This window comes from Oncorhynchus masou, unplaced genomic scaffold (genome assembly GCF_036934945.1).
Source record: "Oncorhynchus masou masou isolate Uvic2021 unplaced genomic scaffold, UVic_Omas_1.1 unplaced_scaffold_1114, whole genome shotgun sequence".
Classification (NCBI taxonomy): Eukaryota; Metazoa; Chordata; class Actinopteri; order Salmoniformes; family Salmonidae; genus Oncorhynchus; species Oncorhynchus masou.
This window is the reverse complement of record NW_027000869.1, coordinates 45,430-66,025: the sequence shown is the minus strand read 5'-3', so window position 1 is coordinate 66,025 and position 20,596 is coordinate 45,430. Positions and strand designations below refer to the sequence as shown.

The 20,596-nt window shown below is 41.1% G+C and overlaps 1 protein-coding gene and 1 pseudogene across 1 annotated transcript in view; both read right to left on the bottom strand.

Annotated features, from left to right (window-relative positions):
- Window positions 1-331: 331 nt before the first annotated feature.
- Window positions 332-16,698, bottom strand: LOC135529194 (steroidogenic acute regulatory protein, mitochondrial-like; annotated as a pseudogene).
- A 180-nt stretch (window positions 16,699-16,878) lies between these two features.
- Window positions 16,879-20,596, bottom strand: part of LOC135529193 (A disintegrin and metalloproteinase with thrombospondin motifs 3-like) — a 47,250-nt gene continuing 43,532 nt past the window's right edge. Inside the window, exon 6 of the mRNA XM_064958054.1 lies at window positions 16,879-16,890. Coding sequence (XP_064814126.1) covers window positions 16,879-16,890 — 12 coding nt within the window. The remainder of the gene's footprint in view (window positions 16,891-20,596) is intronic.

Below are 20,596 nucleotides of genomic sequence, written 5' to 3'. Positions count from 1 at the left end.
CCCTATCCAGTGATGTAGTGGTGCTATAACATTGTGCTGTGTGTGACTGTTGTCTTTCCATCAGCCCTATCCAGTGATGTTGTGGTGCTTTAACATCGTGCTGTGTGTGACTGCTGTCTCTCCATCAGCCCTATCCAGTGATGTAGTGGTGCCTAGAAATGTGGGTGTACTCTAATTTTGCCAAAAGGTCCCAAACGGCCCGTCCAGCAAAGGAGTTTTTTTTCACACGTGGTGTCTTTCTTATGTTTTCAGATTTTCACTCTCAAAATCACACCTTTTTTTTAGAATAGAAACAATACAAACATGTGATTGTCGAAGTCCACAACAATGCTTAAACCGCATCAATCTGATTGGGTGGGCCTGTCAGGGCCTTGCTCCCCAGTGGGTGGGCCTCTGTCCACCAAGGCTCATCCACGTCTACGCCCCTGATGCAAACAGCGCATGATGACATCACAAATAGCCTACTAACCAACAATTCTGACTAAACGTTTGAACATATCTAGCCACAAACAGACCTGCCCTTAGAACAGCATTTGTTTCCAATAAGGCTGCTTGTCCTGCATCACTAGAACGATCATTAGAACAGTCTTTGTTTCCAATAAGGCTGCTTGTCCTGCATCACTAGAACGATCATTAGAACAGTCTTTGTTTCCAATAAGGCTGCTTGTCCTGCATCTCTAGAACGATCATTAGAACAGTCTTTGTTTCCAATAAGGCTGCTTGTCCTGCATCACTAGAATGATCATTAGAACAGTCTTTGTTTCCAATAAGGCTGCTTGTCCTGCATCACGAGAACATATATTGTCCTCCTCTTCTCTTTGTGCTTTGTTAACATTGTATTTATGAAATGGAAATGTAGAAAGAGGAGTGTTTTTGAAAATACTCTGTTGGAAGCAATATTTGAAGACATTAAGGTTATTTTATTTTTCTCTCCAGAATGCACCACATCATACTGTACAGTCAGCTACTAATATTGCATCTGATAGTAGACTGAAAGGCATTTCTTTTGGAGGTGTTTCAGGCAGTTGCAGACTTACAGAAGACATAGAAATACATAGTCATGAGGTTTGTGTGGTTAATTATTATATATATATATTTTTAAATGTAACCTTTATTTAATTAGGCAAGTCAGTTACTTACTTACAATGGTGTCCTACACCAGCCAAACCTGGGCGGCGCTGGGCCAATTGTACACCGCCCTATGGGACTCCCAATCACAGCCAGTTGTGATACAGCCTGGATACTGGTACAGTAGATTATTCATGAATTCCTATTATGAGCTCAGCCTGTTCTCTCAGACGGGCAGACGCGTGTGTGTGTGTGTGTGTGTGTGTGTGTGGGTGTGTGGGTGTGTGGGTGTGGGTGTGTGTGTGTGCCAGGGCGCAGTGTTGGGTAGTAGTGTATTACTGTACATGTAATGTAACTACATTTTGCAGTAGCTTGGTAGTTGAACTAAATTCAAATCTTGGTGGTGTTTTCAGTAGTTAATTATTATTATAGCGGTGTAGCTAACTACTGGAACTACACACTACTGTTTTACCATGTAGCGGTGTAGCTAACTACTGGAGCTACACACTACTGTTTTACCATGTAGCGGTGTAGCTAACTACTGGAACTACACACTACTGTTTTACCATGTAGCGGTGTAGCTAACTACTGGAACTACACACTACTGTTTTACCATGTAGCGGTGTAGCTAACTACTGGAACTACACACTACTGTTTTACCATGTAGCGGTGGAGCTAACTACTGGAACTACACACTACTGTTTTACCATGTAGCGGTGTAGCTAACTACTGGAACTACACACTACTGTTTTACCATGTAGCGGTGGAGCTAACTACTGGAACTACACACTACTGTTTTACCATGTAGCTAACTACTGGAACTACACACTACTGTTTTACCATGTAGCGGTGTAGCTAACTACTGGAACTACACACTACTGTTTTACCATGTAGCGGTGGAGCTAACTACTGGAGCTACACACTACTGTTTTACCATGTAGCTAACTACTGGAACTACACACTACTGTTTTACCATGTAGCGGTGTAGCTAACTACTGGAACTACACACTACTGTTTTACCATGTAGCTAACTACTGGAACTACACACTACTGTTTTACCATGTAGAGGTGTTGCTAACTACTGGAACTACACACTACTGTTTTACCACGTAGCGGTGTAGCTAACAACTGGAACTACACACTACTGTTTTACCATGTAGCGGTGTAGCTAACTACTGGAACTACATACTACTGTTTTACCATGTAGCGGTGTAGCTAACTACTGGAACTACACACTACTGTTATACCATGTAGCGGTGTAGCTAACTACTGGAACTACATACTACTGTTTTGGCAAAAATAAAATATGGCCAAAGTAGGCAATAATTTCCTGTCTTTTTCGGCATGCCACCTGCCTAATTTTTATTTGAAATATTGTTTTGGGGTCTTTAACAGGCTGCAAAATGACACATTCTGTTAAGATATGAACCCAAAGTGAACTATTCTGGTAATGTGTAGTCTATGACGTTTCAGATTTAGATATGATACTTTTTCACAAAGTAGTTTGGATGGAGTGAGCTTTAGTGTAGCTTAACTTATTCCGGTGTGAAGTAATTGGTAGCTTGGTAAACTATATATTCAGAGTAGCTTCAACCAACACTTCCTGTGTGCGTGCGTGCGTGTGTGTGCGTGCGTGCGTGTGTGTGCATGTGTGTGTGTGTAGATGTGTGTGTGTGCAGATGTGTGTGTGTGTGTAGGTGTGTGTGTGTGTGTGTGCGTGTGTGTGTGTGTAGATGTGTGTGTCTGTCACACACACCCTGAAAGAGAGGGCACCCTGGCATGTCTACCCAGCGGTGGGTGGCTCTCCTCTGGGTGTCTGGGTGCTCCTAGTGAAAGGCCAGAGCCAGCCTGCAGACGACTCTGTGTGTGTGTGTGTGTGTGTGTGTGTGTGTGTGTGTGTGTGTGTGTGTGTGTGTGTGTGTGTGTGTGTGTGTGAATGGCATCCAGGTTCTCCGGTCTCTCTCTCTCTCTGTCTGTGTGTGTGTGTGTGTGAATGGCAGCCAGGTCCTCCGGTCTCTCTCTCTCTCTCTGTGTGTGTGTGTGAATGGCATCCAGGTCCTCCGGTCTCTCTCTAAGTCTCTCTGTCTCTGTCTCTACTCCCAAGCACTCAACTCCAGTGAGTGTGTGTCAGAGAGAGTGTGTGCGGTGTTTGTCCGGCTCCAGACACTGTGGGAGCATGGTGGTTTGTGTGTCGCTGAGTCGGTCCCTCGGACAGCCGTGTGCGCAGACGCCGGGTGAAATCCACCTGCGCTCGGGGCAAAGCTTGATTGACGATTGACTTTGGCAGCCAGCCCTGAAAATACAGTACATGCACATTCAATCTTCAAATCAAATCACAGTTTATTGGTCACATGTGCCGAATACAACAGGTGTAGTAGACCTTACAGTGAAATGCTGAATACAACAGGTGTAGTAGACCTTACAGTGAAATGCTGAATACAACAGGTGTAGTAGACCTTACAGTGAAATGCTGAATAGAACAGGTGTAGTAGACCTTACAGTGAAATACTGAATATAACAGGTGTAGTAGACCTCACATTGAAATGCCGAATACAACAGGTGTAGTAGACCTTACAGTGAAATACTGAATACAACAGGTGTAGACCTTACAGTGAAATGCTGAATACAACAGGTGTAGTAGACCTTACAGTGAAATGCTGAATAGAACAGGTGTAGTAGACCTTACAGTGTAGTGCTGAATACAACAGGTGTAGTAGACCTTACAGTGAAATGCTGAATACAACAGGTGTAGTAGACCTTACAGTGAAATACTGAATACAACAGGTGTAGTAGACCTTACAGTGAAATGCTGAATACAACAGGTGTAGTAGACCTCACAGTGAAATACTGAATACAACAGGTGTAGTAGACCTTACAGTGAAATACTGAATACAACAGGTGTAGTAGACCTTACAGTGAAATGCTGAATACAACAGGTGTAGTAGACCTTACAGTGAAATGCCGAATACAACAGGTGTAGTAGACCTTACAGTGTAGTGCTGAATACAACAGGTGTAGTAGACCTTACAGTGTAGTGCTGAATACAACAGGTGTAGTAGACCTTACAGTGAAATGCCGAATACAACAGGTGTAGTAGACCTTACAGTGTAGTGCTGAATACAACAGGTGTAGTAGACCTTACAGTGAAATACTGAATACAACAGGTGTACACCTTACAGTGAAATACTTACTGACAAGCCCTTAACCAACAATGCAGTTTTAAGAAAATACCTATACAAAAAAAGTAAAAGATATGAATAACAAATAATTAAAGAGCAGCAGAAAATAACAATAGTGGGGCTAAATACAGGGGGTACCTGGTAATATGTACATGTAGGTAAAGTGATTATGCATAGATAATAACAGAAACCCCAAACAAAGTCTACGTTAGAAACTGGCACTCACATACATACATACACTCATACCTACCTACCTACCTACCCACCCACCCACCCACCTACATACATACATACAGTGCATTCGGATAGTATTCATATGTACATGTAGGTAAAGTGATTGTGCATAGATGATAACAGAAACCCCAAACAAAGTCTACGTTAGAAACTGGCACTCACATACATACATACCTACCCACCCACCCACCCACCCACCCACCTACCTACATACATACATACATACATACATACATACATACATACATACATACATACATACATACATACACACATACAGTGCATTCGGAAACTATTCAGACCCCTTGACTTTTTCCACATTTTGTTAAGTTACAGCCTCATTCTGAAATGGATTAAATAAAAAATGTCCTTAATCATAATACCAAATAATGACAAAGCGAAACAGATTTTTAATTAAAAATAATAATAACTTATTTACATAAGTATTCAGACCCTTTACTATTGGACACGAAATTGAACTCAGGTACATCCTGTTTCCATTGAACATCTTTGAGATTTTTCTACAACTTGATTGGAGTCCACCTGTGGTAAATTCAATTGATTGGACATGATTTGGAAAGACACACACCTGTCTATTTGAGTCTACCTGTCTATATAAGGTCCTACAGTTGACAGTGCATGTCAGAGCAAAAATCACGCCACGAGGCCGAAGGAATTGCACGTAGTTCTCCGAGACAGGGTTGTGTCGAGGCACAGATCTGGGGAAGGGTACCAAAACATTTATGCAGCATTGAACATCCCCAAGAACACAGTGGCCTCCATCATTTTTAAATGGAAGAAGCTTGGAACCACCAAGACTCTTCCTAGAGCTGGCCGCCCGGCCAAACTGAGCAATCAGGGGAGAAGGGCCTTGGTCAGGGAGGTGACCAAGAACCCGATGGTCACTCTGACAGAACTCCAGAGTTCCCCTGTGGAGATGGGAGAACCTTCCAGAAGAACAACCATCTCTGCAGCACTCCACCAATCAGGTCTTTATGGTAGAGTGGCCAGACGTAAGCCACTCCTCAGTAAAAGACACATGACAGCTCACTTGGAGTTTGCCAAAAGGCACCTAAAGGACTCTCAGACCATGAGAAAGTCAGTCTGAGAAATAGTTGGTGAACCAGGCGAGGCAGTCATTTGAGAAACCAAGACTGTTGAGTCTGCCGATAAGAATGCAGATTGACAGAGTCGAAAGCCTTGGCCAGGTCGATGAATACGGCTACACAGTAATGTCTCTTATCGATGGCGGTTATGATATCGTTTAGGATCTTGAGCGTCGCTGAGGTGCACCCGTGACCAGCTCGGAAACCAGATTGCATAGCGGAGAAGGTACGGTGGGATTCGAAATGGTCGGTGATCTGTTTGTTAACTTGGCTTTCGAACTTGGCAGGATAGATATAGGTTTGTAACAGTTTGGGTCTAGAGTGTCTCCCCCTTTGAAGAGGGGGATGACCGCGGCAGCTTTCCAATCTTTGGGTATCTCAGACGATATGAAAGAGAAGTTGAACAGGCTAGTAATAGGGGTTGCAACAATTTCAGCGGATAATTTTAGAAAGAGAGGGTCCAGATTGTCTAGCCCGGCTGATTTATAGGGATCCAGATTTTGCAGCTCTTTCAGAACATCAGCTGTCTGTAGTTGGGTGAAGGAGAAGTCCTTTTCACAGCAGCTTTAGACATTGATGGTAGCCTTGAATATCAATTCAAACCTCCCCTTAAGTAGCCTGAGTGCCTGTCTGTTTTGTGTGATATGTCATATGAACATGTTTGGCATGACAGTGAATGACAAGGAGTTGGCACAATAGCACAAACAGACCGACACTCAGACTACTTAAAGGGGAGGTTTGAATTGATATTCAAGATCTAAACGGACATGTGATATGACATCCTGGTCCATGGGTAGCCTAACAAATCAATTCCAATTCAAGTCACTCAATTCAGGAAGTGGATACGAAATTAAAGTTGATTTAAAAAATAAATAAAAAATGAAAAGAAATCTACCTTGACATCCATGTTGAGGAGCCACGTAAAGTGGCTCCTGCCTGTGTCGTCTGCCAGGGGCTCGATGATAATACACGTTGGTCCGTCCTCCGCTCTGTTCAGATCATGTAAACAAAATCACTCGGTAAAACTCTGTTAACAATGTAATGTATAGAAACCTACAGCATGATTATTAACTGAACCTCAAATAACCTTTATATCAAATAACCTTTATATCAAATAACCTTTGTATCAAATAACCTTTGTATCAAATAACCTTTATATCAAATACCCTTTATATCAAATACCCTTTGTATCAAATAACCATTATATCAAATAACCTTTGCAATGGCCCTTCTGTGACAGCATGAGTCATATACAGGTTTTGGTCCAAGCGCACCCTCTAACCAACTCTATGAGCCATATACAGGTTTTGGTCCAAGCGCACCCTCTAACCAACTCTATGAGCCATATACAGGTTTTGGTCCAAGCGCACCCTCTAACCAACTCTATGAGCCATATACAGGTTTTGGTCCAAGCGCACCCTCTAACCAACTCTATGAGCCATATACAGGTTTTAGTCCAAGCGCACCCTCTAACCAACTCTATGAGCCATATACACAGGTTTTGGTCCAAGCGCATACCCTCTAACCAACTCTATGAGCCATATACAGGTTTTGGTCCAAGCGCACGCTTTAACCAACTCTATGAGCCATATACAGGTTTTGGTCCAAGCGTACCCTCTAACCAACTCTATGAGCCATATATACAGGGTTTGGTCCAAGCCCACCCTCTAACCAACTCTATGAGCCATATACAGGTTTTGGTCCAAGCGCACCCTCTAACCAACTCTATGAGCCATATACAGGTTTTGGTCCAAGCGTACCCTCTAACCAACTCTATGAGCCATATACAGGTTTTGGTCCAAGCGCACCCTCTAACCAACTCTATGAGCCATATACAGGTTTTGGTCCAAGCGCACCCTCTAACCAACTCTATGAGCCATATACAGGTTTTGGTCCAAGCGCACCCTCTAACCAACTCTATGAGCCATTTATACATGTTTTGGTCCAAGCGCACCCTCTAACCAACTCTATGAGCCATATACAGGTTTTGGTCCAAGCGCACCCTCTAACCAACTCTATGAGCCATATACAGGTTTTGGTCCAAGCACACCCTCTAACCAACTCTATGAGCCATATACATGTTTTGGTCCAAGCACACCCTCTAACCAACTCTATGAGCCATATACAGGTTGTGGTCCAAGAGCACCCTTTAACCAACTCTATGAGCCAGGCTTATCGGAGCAAAGCCGGTGTTCTTGTTACCTGACGAAGCCTTTCTGAGGAGGGAAGGTCTCCAGGTGCGTGGCTGCTCCCCCCAGATAGATACATGACTCCTGTCTGGAGAAGTGTCTCACACTCAGGAAGTCTCTCTGGCCTATCAGGTTGCCGGCTGTCTCTGCTGACACCTCGTGCGTAACCATGGTTTCCGGGCCAGCTTGCTTCAGAACCTTCAACACAAGAGACGGACTGACATTACAATATCATTCACTCTACTGCTATGTGTCCCAAATAGGACCATATTATCTATATGGGACGCTGCTTTCTCATGTCACAACTAGTGCGACAGTGAAGCCTAGTGGTTAGAGCGTTGGACCGGTAACCAAAAGGTTGCAAGATCAAATCCCCGAGTAGACAAGGTACAAATCTGTTGTTCTGCCCCTGAACAAGGCAGTTAACCCACTGTTCCCTAGGCTGTCATTGAAAATAAGAATTTGTTCTTAACTGACTTGCTTAGTTAAATAAAATACAAAATAAATAATGCACTGTATAGGGAATAGGATGCCAGTTGGGACGAAGGCATTTATAATGCCAGCTGAAGACACAGGATCTGCAGAAGTAGTTTGTTCTTCCCTCATCAGAATGTCACCAGACAAGTGTGATATCCTGGTGTTGTAAAGACTATCGACAATGTGTGGTGCATGACACCATTGACTAGCAACACTGTGTGGTCCATGTCTAGAGTGACACCATCGACTAGCAACACTGTGTGGTCCATGTCTAGAGTGACACCATCAACTAGCAACACTGTGTGGTCCATGTCTAGAGTGACACCATCGACTAGCAACACTGTGTGGTCCATGTCTAGAGTGACACCATCGACTAGCAACACTGTGTGGTCCATGTCTAGAGTGACACCATCGACTAGCAACACTGTGTGGTCCATGTCTAGAGTGACACCATCGACTAGCAACACTGTGTGGTCCATGTCTAGAGTGACACCATCGACTAGCAACACTGTGTGGTCCATGTCTAGAGTGACACCATCGACTAGCAACAGTGTGTGGTCCATGTCTAGAGTGACACCATCGACTAGCAACACTGTGTGGTCCATGTCTAGAGTGACACCATCGACTAGCAACACTGTGTGGTCCATGTCTAGAGTGACACCATCGACTAGCAACACTGTGTGGTCCATGTCTAGAGTGACACCATCGACTAGCAACAGTGTGTGGTCCATGTCTAGAGTGACACCATCGACTAGCAACACTGTGTGGTCCATGTCTAGAGTGACACCATCGACTAGCAACAGTGTGTGGTCCATGTCTAGAGTGACACCATCGACTAGCAACACTGTGTGGTCCATGTCTAGAGTGACACCATCGACTAGCAACACTGTGTGGTCCATGTCTAGAGTGACACCATCGACTAGCAACACTGTGTGGTCCACAACTACTGTAAAACTAGCGACACTATCGATTATCGACACTGTGTGGTCCATGTCTACCGCGACACTGTGTGGTCCATGTCTACCATAAAACTAGCGACACTATCGATTATCGACACTGTGTGGTCCACATCTACCGTAAAACTAGCGACACTATCGATTATCGACACTGTGTGGTCCACATCTACCGTAAAACTATTGACTATTGACACTGTGTGGTCCACATCTACGTAAAACTATTGACTATTGACACTGTGTGGTCCACGTCTACCATAAAACTATTGACTATTGACATTGTGTGGTCTAAGTCTACCGTAAAACTATTGACTATTGACACTGTGTGGTCTAAGTCTACAATAAAACTATTGACTATTGATACTGTGTGGTCTAAGTCTACCATAAAACTATTGACTATTGACATTGTGTGGTCTAAGACTACCGTAAAACTATCGACTGTTGACATTGTGGTCTATGTCTACCGTTTTACTATTGGCACTGTGTGGTCTAAGTCTACCGTAAAACTATTGACTATTGACACTGTGTGGTCCACGTCTACCGTAAAACTATTGACTATTGACACTGTGTGGTCTACGTCTACCGCAAAACTATCGACTATTGACACTGTGTGTTCTACGTCTACCGTAAAACTATCGACTATTGACACTGTGGCCCATGTCTACCGTAAAACTTCAATTCATAGCCTGGGTGGTTATTTGCTTAATTCACTGAAAACAATAGGCCCTTATTAGAGACAGGTTTCTGTTTGAGCCAGGTGTCTATTTCCTTTAAGCTTTTGCTCATTTACAGCTTTTGCTCATTTGCATATTTTAATTCTTATCATGTACACACTGTGTCAGGTTTCTTGTTTCAGTGTGCCTCTATAAAAATCTATATTATTCTCCTATTTGACTGTGCATTTTCTGCAGTTCTTAATTTCGCCACTAGAGGGTGGACTGACCAGTTCTGGGTGTCTGTAGTCCTGAAATTGTTGACTGTTTTATGCTTACCTAATTTTTATGAAGTGATTACTGAATTACTTAAACCCCTGTAGTCGATTGACACACCGGTACGTCAATCTAAGTAACACAATAAACAATTCCCCATCTAGTTTAAGCTAGAGATATGGTATCTGTTTTTTTGCATGGAATGCGTCTCAATGCGCCAATGTCGCACTTCCTCGTCTGCGGTGGAAGGTGGCAGAGCTGCAGCGGTGTTTGTCAAACCATGAGACCATCCCCACAACATCGGTCTTCTCAAGAAAATGTCTGTAGCGTCAGAGAGTTCTGCCCCCCACACGTCAGGGGACTCGTCTGAAGTCAGTACCATCGATGTGCTTATAGTAGTAAAGGCCAAATTCATTATTTTATCAAATTATTTTGTTATATATATTTTTTTAACAAGGGTCCTACAATTCAAAATAAAAAAGCTGAATGACCATAGTATGCCCATCATAAAACAATTCCATATTTTTAATAATTTGTCACGTTGCTTTTTCATTTATTTGTTTATCCCTTCAGAACATTCCCTATTGATCCCCGACCCCCTCCCTGTTTCCCACCCTTCCTAATGCCCCACCGCTCCCCCCACCCCGAAAATCACAGAGAAAAAAGGAAAAATAAATAAACAAAGTAATACAAATGAAATAATAATAATAATAATAGTTATTATAATAATAGCATTAATAATATAAATTGTTTTATTAGAGTTTTAGAAACACCGTTTTACAAATATTTCACAGTTTACAGACCATAATACACATACTTAGCAGGTAAATAGTATTCCAGTTGGATAATAACATGTGTATATGTAGAATAACTATCTAAAGGATGCCATAATAGATGGAGACCAAGGAGAACAGAAGATCAATGATTTCCTAAGGGGAGGTGTTAAGATTACACATTGACCAACAACTACCCTACTATGATGGACCAGTTAGTTACCTTGATGTTTTTGATGCTTGGGTTCCACTGGTGCATCTCCTCCACCTTCCACAGGATGTGATGTATCTCTTCTGGCGTGGCGTCTAACACAGTCTCCAGTCTGAAGACCTTCCTGTCCCCAGACAGCACTTTACTGTAGATCACATCCCCATTCTCCTAAGACGGAAAGTTACAGGGAATGTTTGTAATGTGGCATCCTTTAACAACACCAGTTTCAGGAAGGTTTCTAATGATGTCCTGATTTTCTATAGAACACAGTTACTGAACGTTCTCTTGTGATTAGTCTTTCTACTTCATTTGGACCTGAGATTACAGAACATTTCTCTATTCCAGAGTTACAACGTTTTGGCAGTGTGGCATTTACAAAGGGAAAACCAGCCACGTCGTGGACTCTAACATCTTGCTTCCGGTCAAGCTAAACACCTTCTTCATCGCAGTGAAGCAGGTGTAAAGCTTCAAGTGCCTTGGCATACACATCACCGACGATCTGAAATTTGGCTTGGCACCTAAAACCCTCACAAACTTCTATAGATGCACAATTGAGAGCATCTTGTCGGGCTGTAATCACAGCCTGGTACAGCAACTGCACGGTTCTGAACTGCAGGACTCTCCAGAGGATGGTGCAGTCTGCCCAATGCATCACCGGGGGCAAACTACCTGCCCTCCAGGACACCTATAGCATCCGACGTCACAGAAAAGCCAAAAAGACCATAAAGGACAATAACCTGCCTGTTCACCCCGTTATCATCCAGAAGGCGAGGTCAGTACAGGTGCATCAAAGCTGGGACCGAGAGACTGAAAAACAGCTTCTATCTCAAGGCTTCCACCCCATTACGTAACCCTGTCCACTTTAATAATGGAACAATAGTGACTTTAAAAAAAATGTATATATATTTTTTTACATTTTACCCCTTTTTCTAGTATCTACTATCTTGTCTCATCGCTACAACTTACGGCTCAGGATAGAAGAAGGTTGAAAGTCATGTGTCTTCCAATACACAACCCAACTCCCACACTGCTTCTTAACACAGCACCAACCAAGCCACACTGGTTAACACAGCACCAACCAAGCCACACTGCAATCAACACAGCACCAACCAAGCCACACTGCTTCTTAACACAGCACCATCCAACCCGGAAGCCAGCCGCACCAATGTGTTCGGAGGAAACACTGTGCACCTGTCACCTGCGCCCGGCCCGCCACAGGAGTCACTGTTGCGCGATGAGACAAGGATTTCCCTACTGGCCAAACCCTCCCTAACCCGGACAACTGTGTGTCACCCCACGGACCTCCTGGTCGTGGCTGGTTACGACAGAGCCTGGGTGCGAACCCAGAGTCTCTGGTGGCGCAGCTGGCGCTGCAGTACAGCGTCCTTAACCACTGCGCCACCCGGAAGGCCTAATAGTGACTTCTAATAATGTTTACATATTTAAATCTCATATACTGTATGCTATACTACAGTATTTCAGGCTATGCCACTCCAACGCTGTTCATCCTAATATTTATATATTCCTTTATTACATTATTTTACTTTTAGGTTTGTGTGTAAAGTGTGTATTGTTGTGAATTCTTAGATATTACTGCACTGTTGGAGCTAGACACACAAGCATTTCGCTACACCTGCAATAACATCTGCTAAATATGTGTATGTGATCAATAACATCTGTTAAATATGTGTATGTGACAAATAACATCTGTTAAATATGTGTATGTGATCAATAACATCTGTTAAATATGTGAATGTGGCAAATAACATCTGTTAAATATGTGAATGTGGCAAATAACATCTGTTAAATATGTGAATGTGACCAATAACATCTGTTAAATATGTGTATGTGACAAATAACATCTGTTAAATATGTGTATGTGACCAATAACATCTGTTAAATATGTGTATGTGACAAATAACATCTGTTAAATATGTGAATGTGACCAATAAGATCTGTTAAATATGTGTATGTGACAAATAACATCTGTTAAATATGTGAATGTGACCAATAAGATCTGTTAAATATGTGTTTATGTGACCAATAACATCTGCTAAATATGTGTATATGTGACCAATAACATCTGTTAAATATGTGTATATGTGACCAATAACATCTGTTAAATATGTGACCAATAACATCTGCTAAATATGTGAATGTGACCAATAACATCTGTTAAATATGTGTATGTGACAAATAACATCTGTTAAATATGTGAATGTGACCAATAAGATCTGTTAAATATGTGTTTATGTGACCAATAACATCTGCTAAATATGTGTATATGTGACCAATAACATCTGTTAAATATGTGTATATGTGACCAATAACATCTGTTAAATATGTGACCAATAACATCTGCTAAATATGTGTATATGTGACCAATAACATCTGCTAAATATGTGTATATGTGACCAATAACATCTGTTAAATATGTGTATATGTGACCAATAACATCTGTTTAATATGTGTATATGTGACCAATAACATCTGTTAAATATGTGTATATGTGACCAATAACATCTGTTAAATATGTGTATATGTGACCAATAACATTTCAATTTGTTTTGATATGCACATTACCGGTACAAGGTTTCCATGGTAATAGCTATTTAGATGAAGTTTTCCTAAATGTCAAAAGTAACGGAAAGAGAAGGTTTGGATATGTGGCATTAGACTGTCAGTAGATATGTGGCATTAGACTGTCAGTTGATATGTAGCATTAGACTGTCAGTAGATATGTAGCATTAGACTGTCAGTAGATATGTAGCATTAGACTGTCAGTAGATATGTGGCATTAGACTGTCAGTTGATATGTAGCATTAGACTGTCAGTTGATATGTGGCATTAGACTGTCAGTAGATATGTAGCATTAGACTGTCAGTAGATATGTAGCATTAGACTGTCAGTAGATATGTAGCATTAGACTGTCAGTAGATATGTAGCATTAGACTGTCAGTAGATATGTAGCATTAGACTGTCAGTAGATATGTAGCATTAGACTGTCAGTAGATATGTAGCATTAGACTGTCAGTAGATATGTAGCATTAGACTGTCAGTAGATATGTAGCATTAGACTGTCAGTAGATATGTAGCATTAGACTGTCAGTAGATATGTGGCATTAGACTGTCAGTAGATATGTGGCATTAGACTGTCAGTAGATATGTAGCATTAGACTGTCAGTAGATATGTAGCATTAGACTGTCAGTAGATATGGCATTAGACTGTCAGTAGATATGTAGCATTAGACTGTCAGTAGATATGTGGCATTAGACTGTCAGTAGATATGTAGCATTAGACTGTCAGTAGATATGTAGCATTAGACTGTCAGTAGATATGTAGCATTAGACTGTCAGTAGATATGTAGCATTAGACTGTCAGTAGATATGTAGCATTAGACTGTCAGTAGATATGTGGCATTAGACTGTCAGTAGATATGTGGCATTAGACTGTCAGTAGATATAGCATTAGACTGTCAGTAGATATGTAGCATTAGACTGTCAGTAGATATGTAGCATTAGACTGTCAGTAGATATGTGGCATTAGACTGTCAGTAGATATGTGGCATTAGACTGTCAGTAGATATGTAGCATTAGACTGTCAGTAGATATGTAGCATTAGACTGTCAGTAGATATGTAGGCAAAAGGTTTCCTACTTCACTAAATTGAATCCACAAGCCGTAAGTTGCTTTGATCTTATAATTGACTAAAATGTAAAATTTTAGAAAGTTTGAAATTTTGGCACAAAGTGCCCATGTCAATTACACTTGAAGGGTTTTACCATGGTAATAGCTACTCAGATCATGTACCCCCCTTTGTCTTATATGACAGTTTGCTGTTTTGGCATCAGTACAAGGTTTCCTAGCTATTTGTGGAGATTGAAACTATATGCATGACCACAGGGATCAACATATTTTAAAGGGGAAACACAGGATAGTTTGACAAAAATCTATATTCAAATCCCGGATTGCCTCTTTAATCAACGATGATGTATGGATGTATGGATGATGCACTACCTCTGTGAGTTCTGTTTTCCATCCATTCTTATCGTCAACAATGTCCAGAGCCTTGGTCAGCGCCTCGTGCCCACACCTCATGTACAGCAGCTCCTCCTCTTTCAACGGGACTGGGTGGACTACCTCTCTTCTGGAGCTCTCTGTAACAAGTTTACAAGTTAATATAATAATAATATAATAATATATCCCATTTAGCAGACGCTTTTGTCCAAAGCGACTTACAAGTCGGCTGGGGCCACTACTTTTACATATGGGTGGCCCCAGCAGGAATCGAACCCACGACGCTTGGCGTTGCAAGCGCCATGCTCTACCGACTGAGCCACACAGGACAGCAGCACTGCTTGATTGAGTTCTAATTGGAGCTGTTTAATATTCAATGGTCAGTAAGTGATAGTAAAAAGTAATACCCTTTGAAAATATGTAATTATATCTAGGTTAAGGGCAGTTTGTGCTCTGTGTAAAATAATAACGTCATTGAAAATGTATGTAATTTGTGTATCATTGTCAGGCTTACCACTGTGTTGATGCTGAACGATGCCAGTCTGCCAACCCATATGGCTGGTCCATGCTGGTAGTTGGCTCTGCCCATTCCTCTGCATGTGAGCTAGCTCCTGGCCAATCGCTGCGATAGCTAGCCGTTGCAGTCCTGTCGTAGGATCACAATAATAACAGTCAGACTTCATTTGCAAAGCACATTTCATATAGCCTGGTCCCAGATCTGTTGTCTCCTACTATAGCCTGGTCCCAGATCTGTTGTCTCCTACTATAGCCTGGTCCCAGATCTGTTTCTCCTACTATAGCCTGGTCCCAGATCTGTTGTCTCCTCCTATAACCTGGTCCCAGATCTGTTATCTCCTACTATAGCCTGATTCCAGGTCTGTTGTCTCCGACTATAGCCTGGTCCCAGATCTGTTGTCTCCTTCAATAGCCTGGTCAGATCCTACTATAGCCTGGTCCCAGATCTGTTATCTCCTCCTATAACCTGGTCCTAGATCTGTTTGTTCTCTTGTCAACTCCATTGCTCATTATCAAGCCAAACATGTTTAGCATGACACAGACGGCCACTCAGGCTGCATTTGATCCAGTCTGCAAGTCAAAGTGCTGTACACTTTGATGAGGACTTCTCAGCATTTCTCTCCACAAACTAAGACTACTACTAGTCACAGCCAAGACGCCATAGCATTAACAGCAACAATACATAACTCCATCCAGCTGCACGCGCACTGGCTGGTCCCAGATCTGTTTGTGCTGTCTTACAATGACCATAGGAGGCAGTTGGCAAGGCAGCGCAAACTGATCTGGGACAAGGCGATGTGCAGTGTGCAAGACACGGTAATCCTACATTCTAAGGAATGAGAGAAAATTGATGCTTCTCTCCAGGCCTGCATCCAAAATGGCCCCCCTGTAGTGCCCTGGTCAAAAGTAATGCACTATATAGGGAATAGGCAGCCACTTAGGACACACCCAAGATTTATATAGTTGTCTGTTTTTACCTGCCATGGTCCTGAGGTGAGGGTAGGGTAGGAGATTCCACAGCAGAGCTTCACCACGGCAGGCAGCATACTGTAACGCTGGTGACAGCGACGGCAGCTGGAGTGTGCCAGGCTCCAGACTTTATAGGACCTCTGAAGGACAAGAGAGGAGATAAGGGGATGGGTTAGAGGATAGGATTGTAAACTGAATTCTGGCCCCAAGGTTGCTGTTAGAGAGAGACACACACAGCTGCTTCCATTAGAGGTATTTTATGTGTGGTTCTAAAAAGGAGAGAATAAATGAGGATCCCATGTAGACAATAATAATCCACGACCATTATCAGAATGACAAGTCTACATATAGGATGTATTCTAGTGAAGGTTCATCCTCTATAACTACTGCAGAATGACAAGTCTACATACAGGATGTCCTGTATTCTAGTGAAGGTTCATCCTATATAACTACTGCAGAATGACAAGTCTACATATAGGATGTCCTGTATTCTAGTGAAGGTTCATCCTCTATAACTACTGCAGAATGACAAGTCTACATATAGGATGTCCTGTATTCTAGTGAAGGTTCATCCTATATAACTACTGCAGAATGACAAGTCTACATATAGGATGTATTCTAGTGAAGGTTCATCCTATATAACTACTGCAGAATGACAAGTCTACATACAGGATGTCCTGTATTCTAGTGAAGGTTTCATCCTATATAACTACTGCAGAATGACAAGTCTACATATAGGATGTATTCTAGTGAAGGTTCATCCTATATAACTACTGCAGAATGACAAGTCTACATATAGGATGTCCTGTATTCTAGTGAAGGTTCATCCTCTATAACTACTGCAGAATGACAAGTCTACATATAGGATGTCCTGTATTCTAGTGAAGGTTCATCCTCTATAACTACTGCAGAATGACAAGTCTACATATAGGATGTATTCTAGTGAAGGTTCATCCTATATAACTACTGCAGAATGACAAGTCTAACTACTGCAGAATGACAAGTCATACAGGATGTATTCTAGACAAGTCTACATATAGGATCTAGTGAAGGTTCATCCTATATAACTACTGCAGAATGACAAGTCTACATATAGGATGTATTCTAGTGTTCATCCTATATAAAGGTTCATCCTCTATAACTACTGCAGAATGACAAGTCTACATACAGGATGTATTCTAGTGAAGGTTCATCCTATATAACTACTGCAGAATGACAAGTCTACATATAGGATGTCCTGTATTCTAGTGAAGGTTCATCCTATATAACTACTGCAGAATGACAAGTCTACATATAGGATGTATTCTAGTGAAGGTTCATCCTCTATAACTACTGCAGAATGACAAGTCTACATATAGGATGTCCTGTATTCTAGTGAAGGTTCATCCTATATAACTACTGCAGAATGACAAGTCTACATATAGGATGTATTCTAGTGAAGGTTCATCCTATATAACTACTGCAGAATGACAAGTCTACATACAGGATGTCCTGTATTCTAGTGAAGGTTCATCCTATATAACTACTGCAGAATGACAAGTCTACATACAGGATGTCCTGTATTCTAGTGAAGGTTCATCCTATATAACTACTGCAGAATGACAAGTCTACATATAGGATGTATTCTAGTGAAGGTTCATCCTGCAGAATATAACTACTGCAGAATGACAAGTCTACATATAGGATGTCCTGTATTCTAGTGAAGGTTCATCCTATATAACTACTGCAGAATGACAAGTCTACATATAGGATGTATTCTAGTGAAGGTTCATCCTATATAACTACTGCAGAATGACAAGTCTACATATAGGATGTATTCTAGTGAAGGTTCATCCTATATAACTACTGCAGAATGACAAGTCTACATATAGGATGTATTCTAGTGAAGGTTCATCCTATATAACTACTGCAGAATGACAAGTCTACATATAGGATGTCCTGTATTCTAGTGAAGGTTCATCCTATATAACTACTGCAGAATGACAAGTCTACATATAGGATGTATTCTAGTGAAGGTTCATCCTCTATAACTACTGCAGAATGACAAGTCTACATATAGGATGTATTCTAGTGAAGGTTCATCCTATATAACTACTGCAGAATGACAAGTCTACATATAGGATGTCCTGTATTCTAGTGAAGGTTCATCCTATATAACTACTGCAGAATGACAAGTCTACATATAGGATGTATTCTAGTGAAGGTTCATCCTATATAACTACTGCAGAATGACAAGTCTACATATAGGATGTATTCTAGTGAAGGTTCATCCTATATAACTACTGCAGAATGACAAGTCTACATATAGGATGTATTCTAGTGAAGGTTCATCCTCTATAACTACTGCAGAATGACAAGTCTACATATAGGATGTCCTGTATTCTAGTGAAGGTTCATCCTATATAACTACTGCAGAATGACAAGTCTACATATAGGATGTATTCTAGTGAAGGTTCATCCTCTATAACTACTGCAGAATGACAAGTCTACATATAGGATGTATTCTAGTGAAGGTTCATCCTATATAACTACTGCAGAATGACAAGTCTACATATAGGATGTCCTGTATTCTAGTGAAGGTTCATCCTATATAACTACTGCAGAATGACAAGTCTACATATAGGATGTATTCTAGTGAAGGTTCATCCTATATAACTACTGCAGAATGACAAGTCTACATATAGGATGTATTCTAGTGAAGGTTCATCCTATATAACTACTGCAGAATGACAAGTCTACATATAGGATGTATTCTAGTGAAGGTTCATCCTATATAACTACAGCAGAATGACAAGTCTACATATAGGATGTATTCTAGTGAAGGTTCATCCTATATAACTACTGCAGAATGACAAGTCTACATATAGGATGTATTCTAGTGAAGGTTCATCCTATATAACTACTGCAGAATGACAAGTCTACATATAGGATGTCCTGTATTCTAGTGAAGGTTCATCCTATATAACTACTGCAGAATGACAAGTCTACATATAGGATGTATTCTAGTGAAGGTTCATCCTCTATAACTACTGCAGAATGACAAGTCTACATATAGGATGTATTCTAGTGAAGGTTCATCCTATATAACTACTGCAGAATGACAAGTCTACATATAGGATGTCCTGTATTCTAGTGAAGGTTCATCCTATATAACTACTGCAGAATGACAAGTCTACTGCAGAATGACAATATAGGATGTATTCTAGTGAAGGTTCATCCTATATAACTACTGCAGAATGACAAGTCTACATATAGGATGTATTCTAGTGAAGGTTCATCCTCTATAACTACTGCAGAATGACAAGTCTACATACAGGATGTATTCTAGTGAAGGTTCATCCTCTATAACTACTGCAGAATGACAAGTCTACATATAGGATGTATTCTAGTGAAGGTTCATCCTATATAACTACTGCAGAATGACAAGTCTACATATAGGATGTCCTGTATTCTAGTGAAGGTTCATCCTATATAACTACTGCAGAATGACAAGTCTACATATAGGATGTATTCTAGTGAAGGTTCATCCTCTATAACTACTGCAGAATGACAAGTCTACATATAGGACATATAGTGATGTATTCTATATAACTACTGCAGAATGAAGTCTACATACAGGATGTTCATGAAGGTCCATCCTATATAACTACTGCAGAATGACAAGTCTACATATAGGATGTATTCTAGTGAAGGTTCATCCTATATAACTACTGCAGAATGACAAGTCTACATATAGGATGTATTCTAGTGAAGGTTCATCCTATATAACTACTGCAGAATGACAAGTCTACATATAGGATGTATTCTAGTGAAGGTTCATCCTATATAACTACTGCAGAATGACAAGTCTACATATAGGATGTATTCTAGTGAAGGTTCATCCTATATAACTACTGCAGAATGACAAGTCTACATATAGGATGTATTCTAGTGAAGGTTCATCCTATATAACTACTGCAGAATGACAAGTCTACA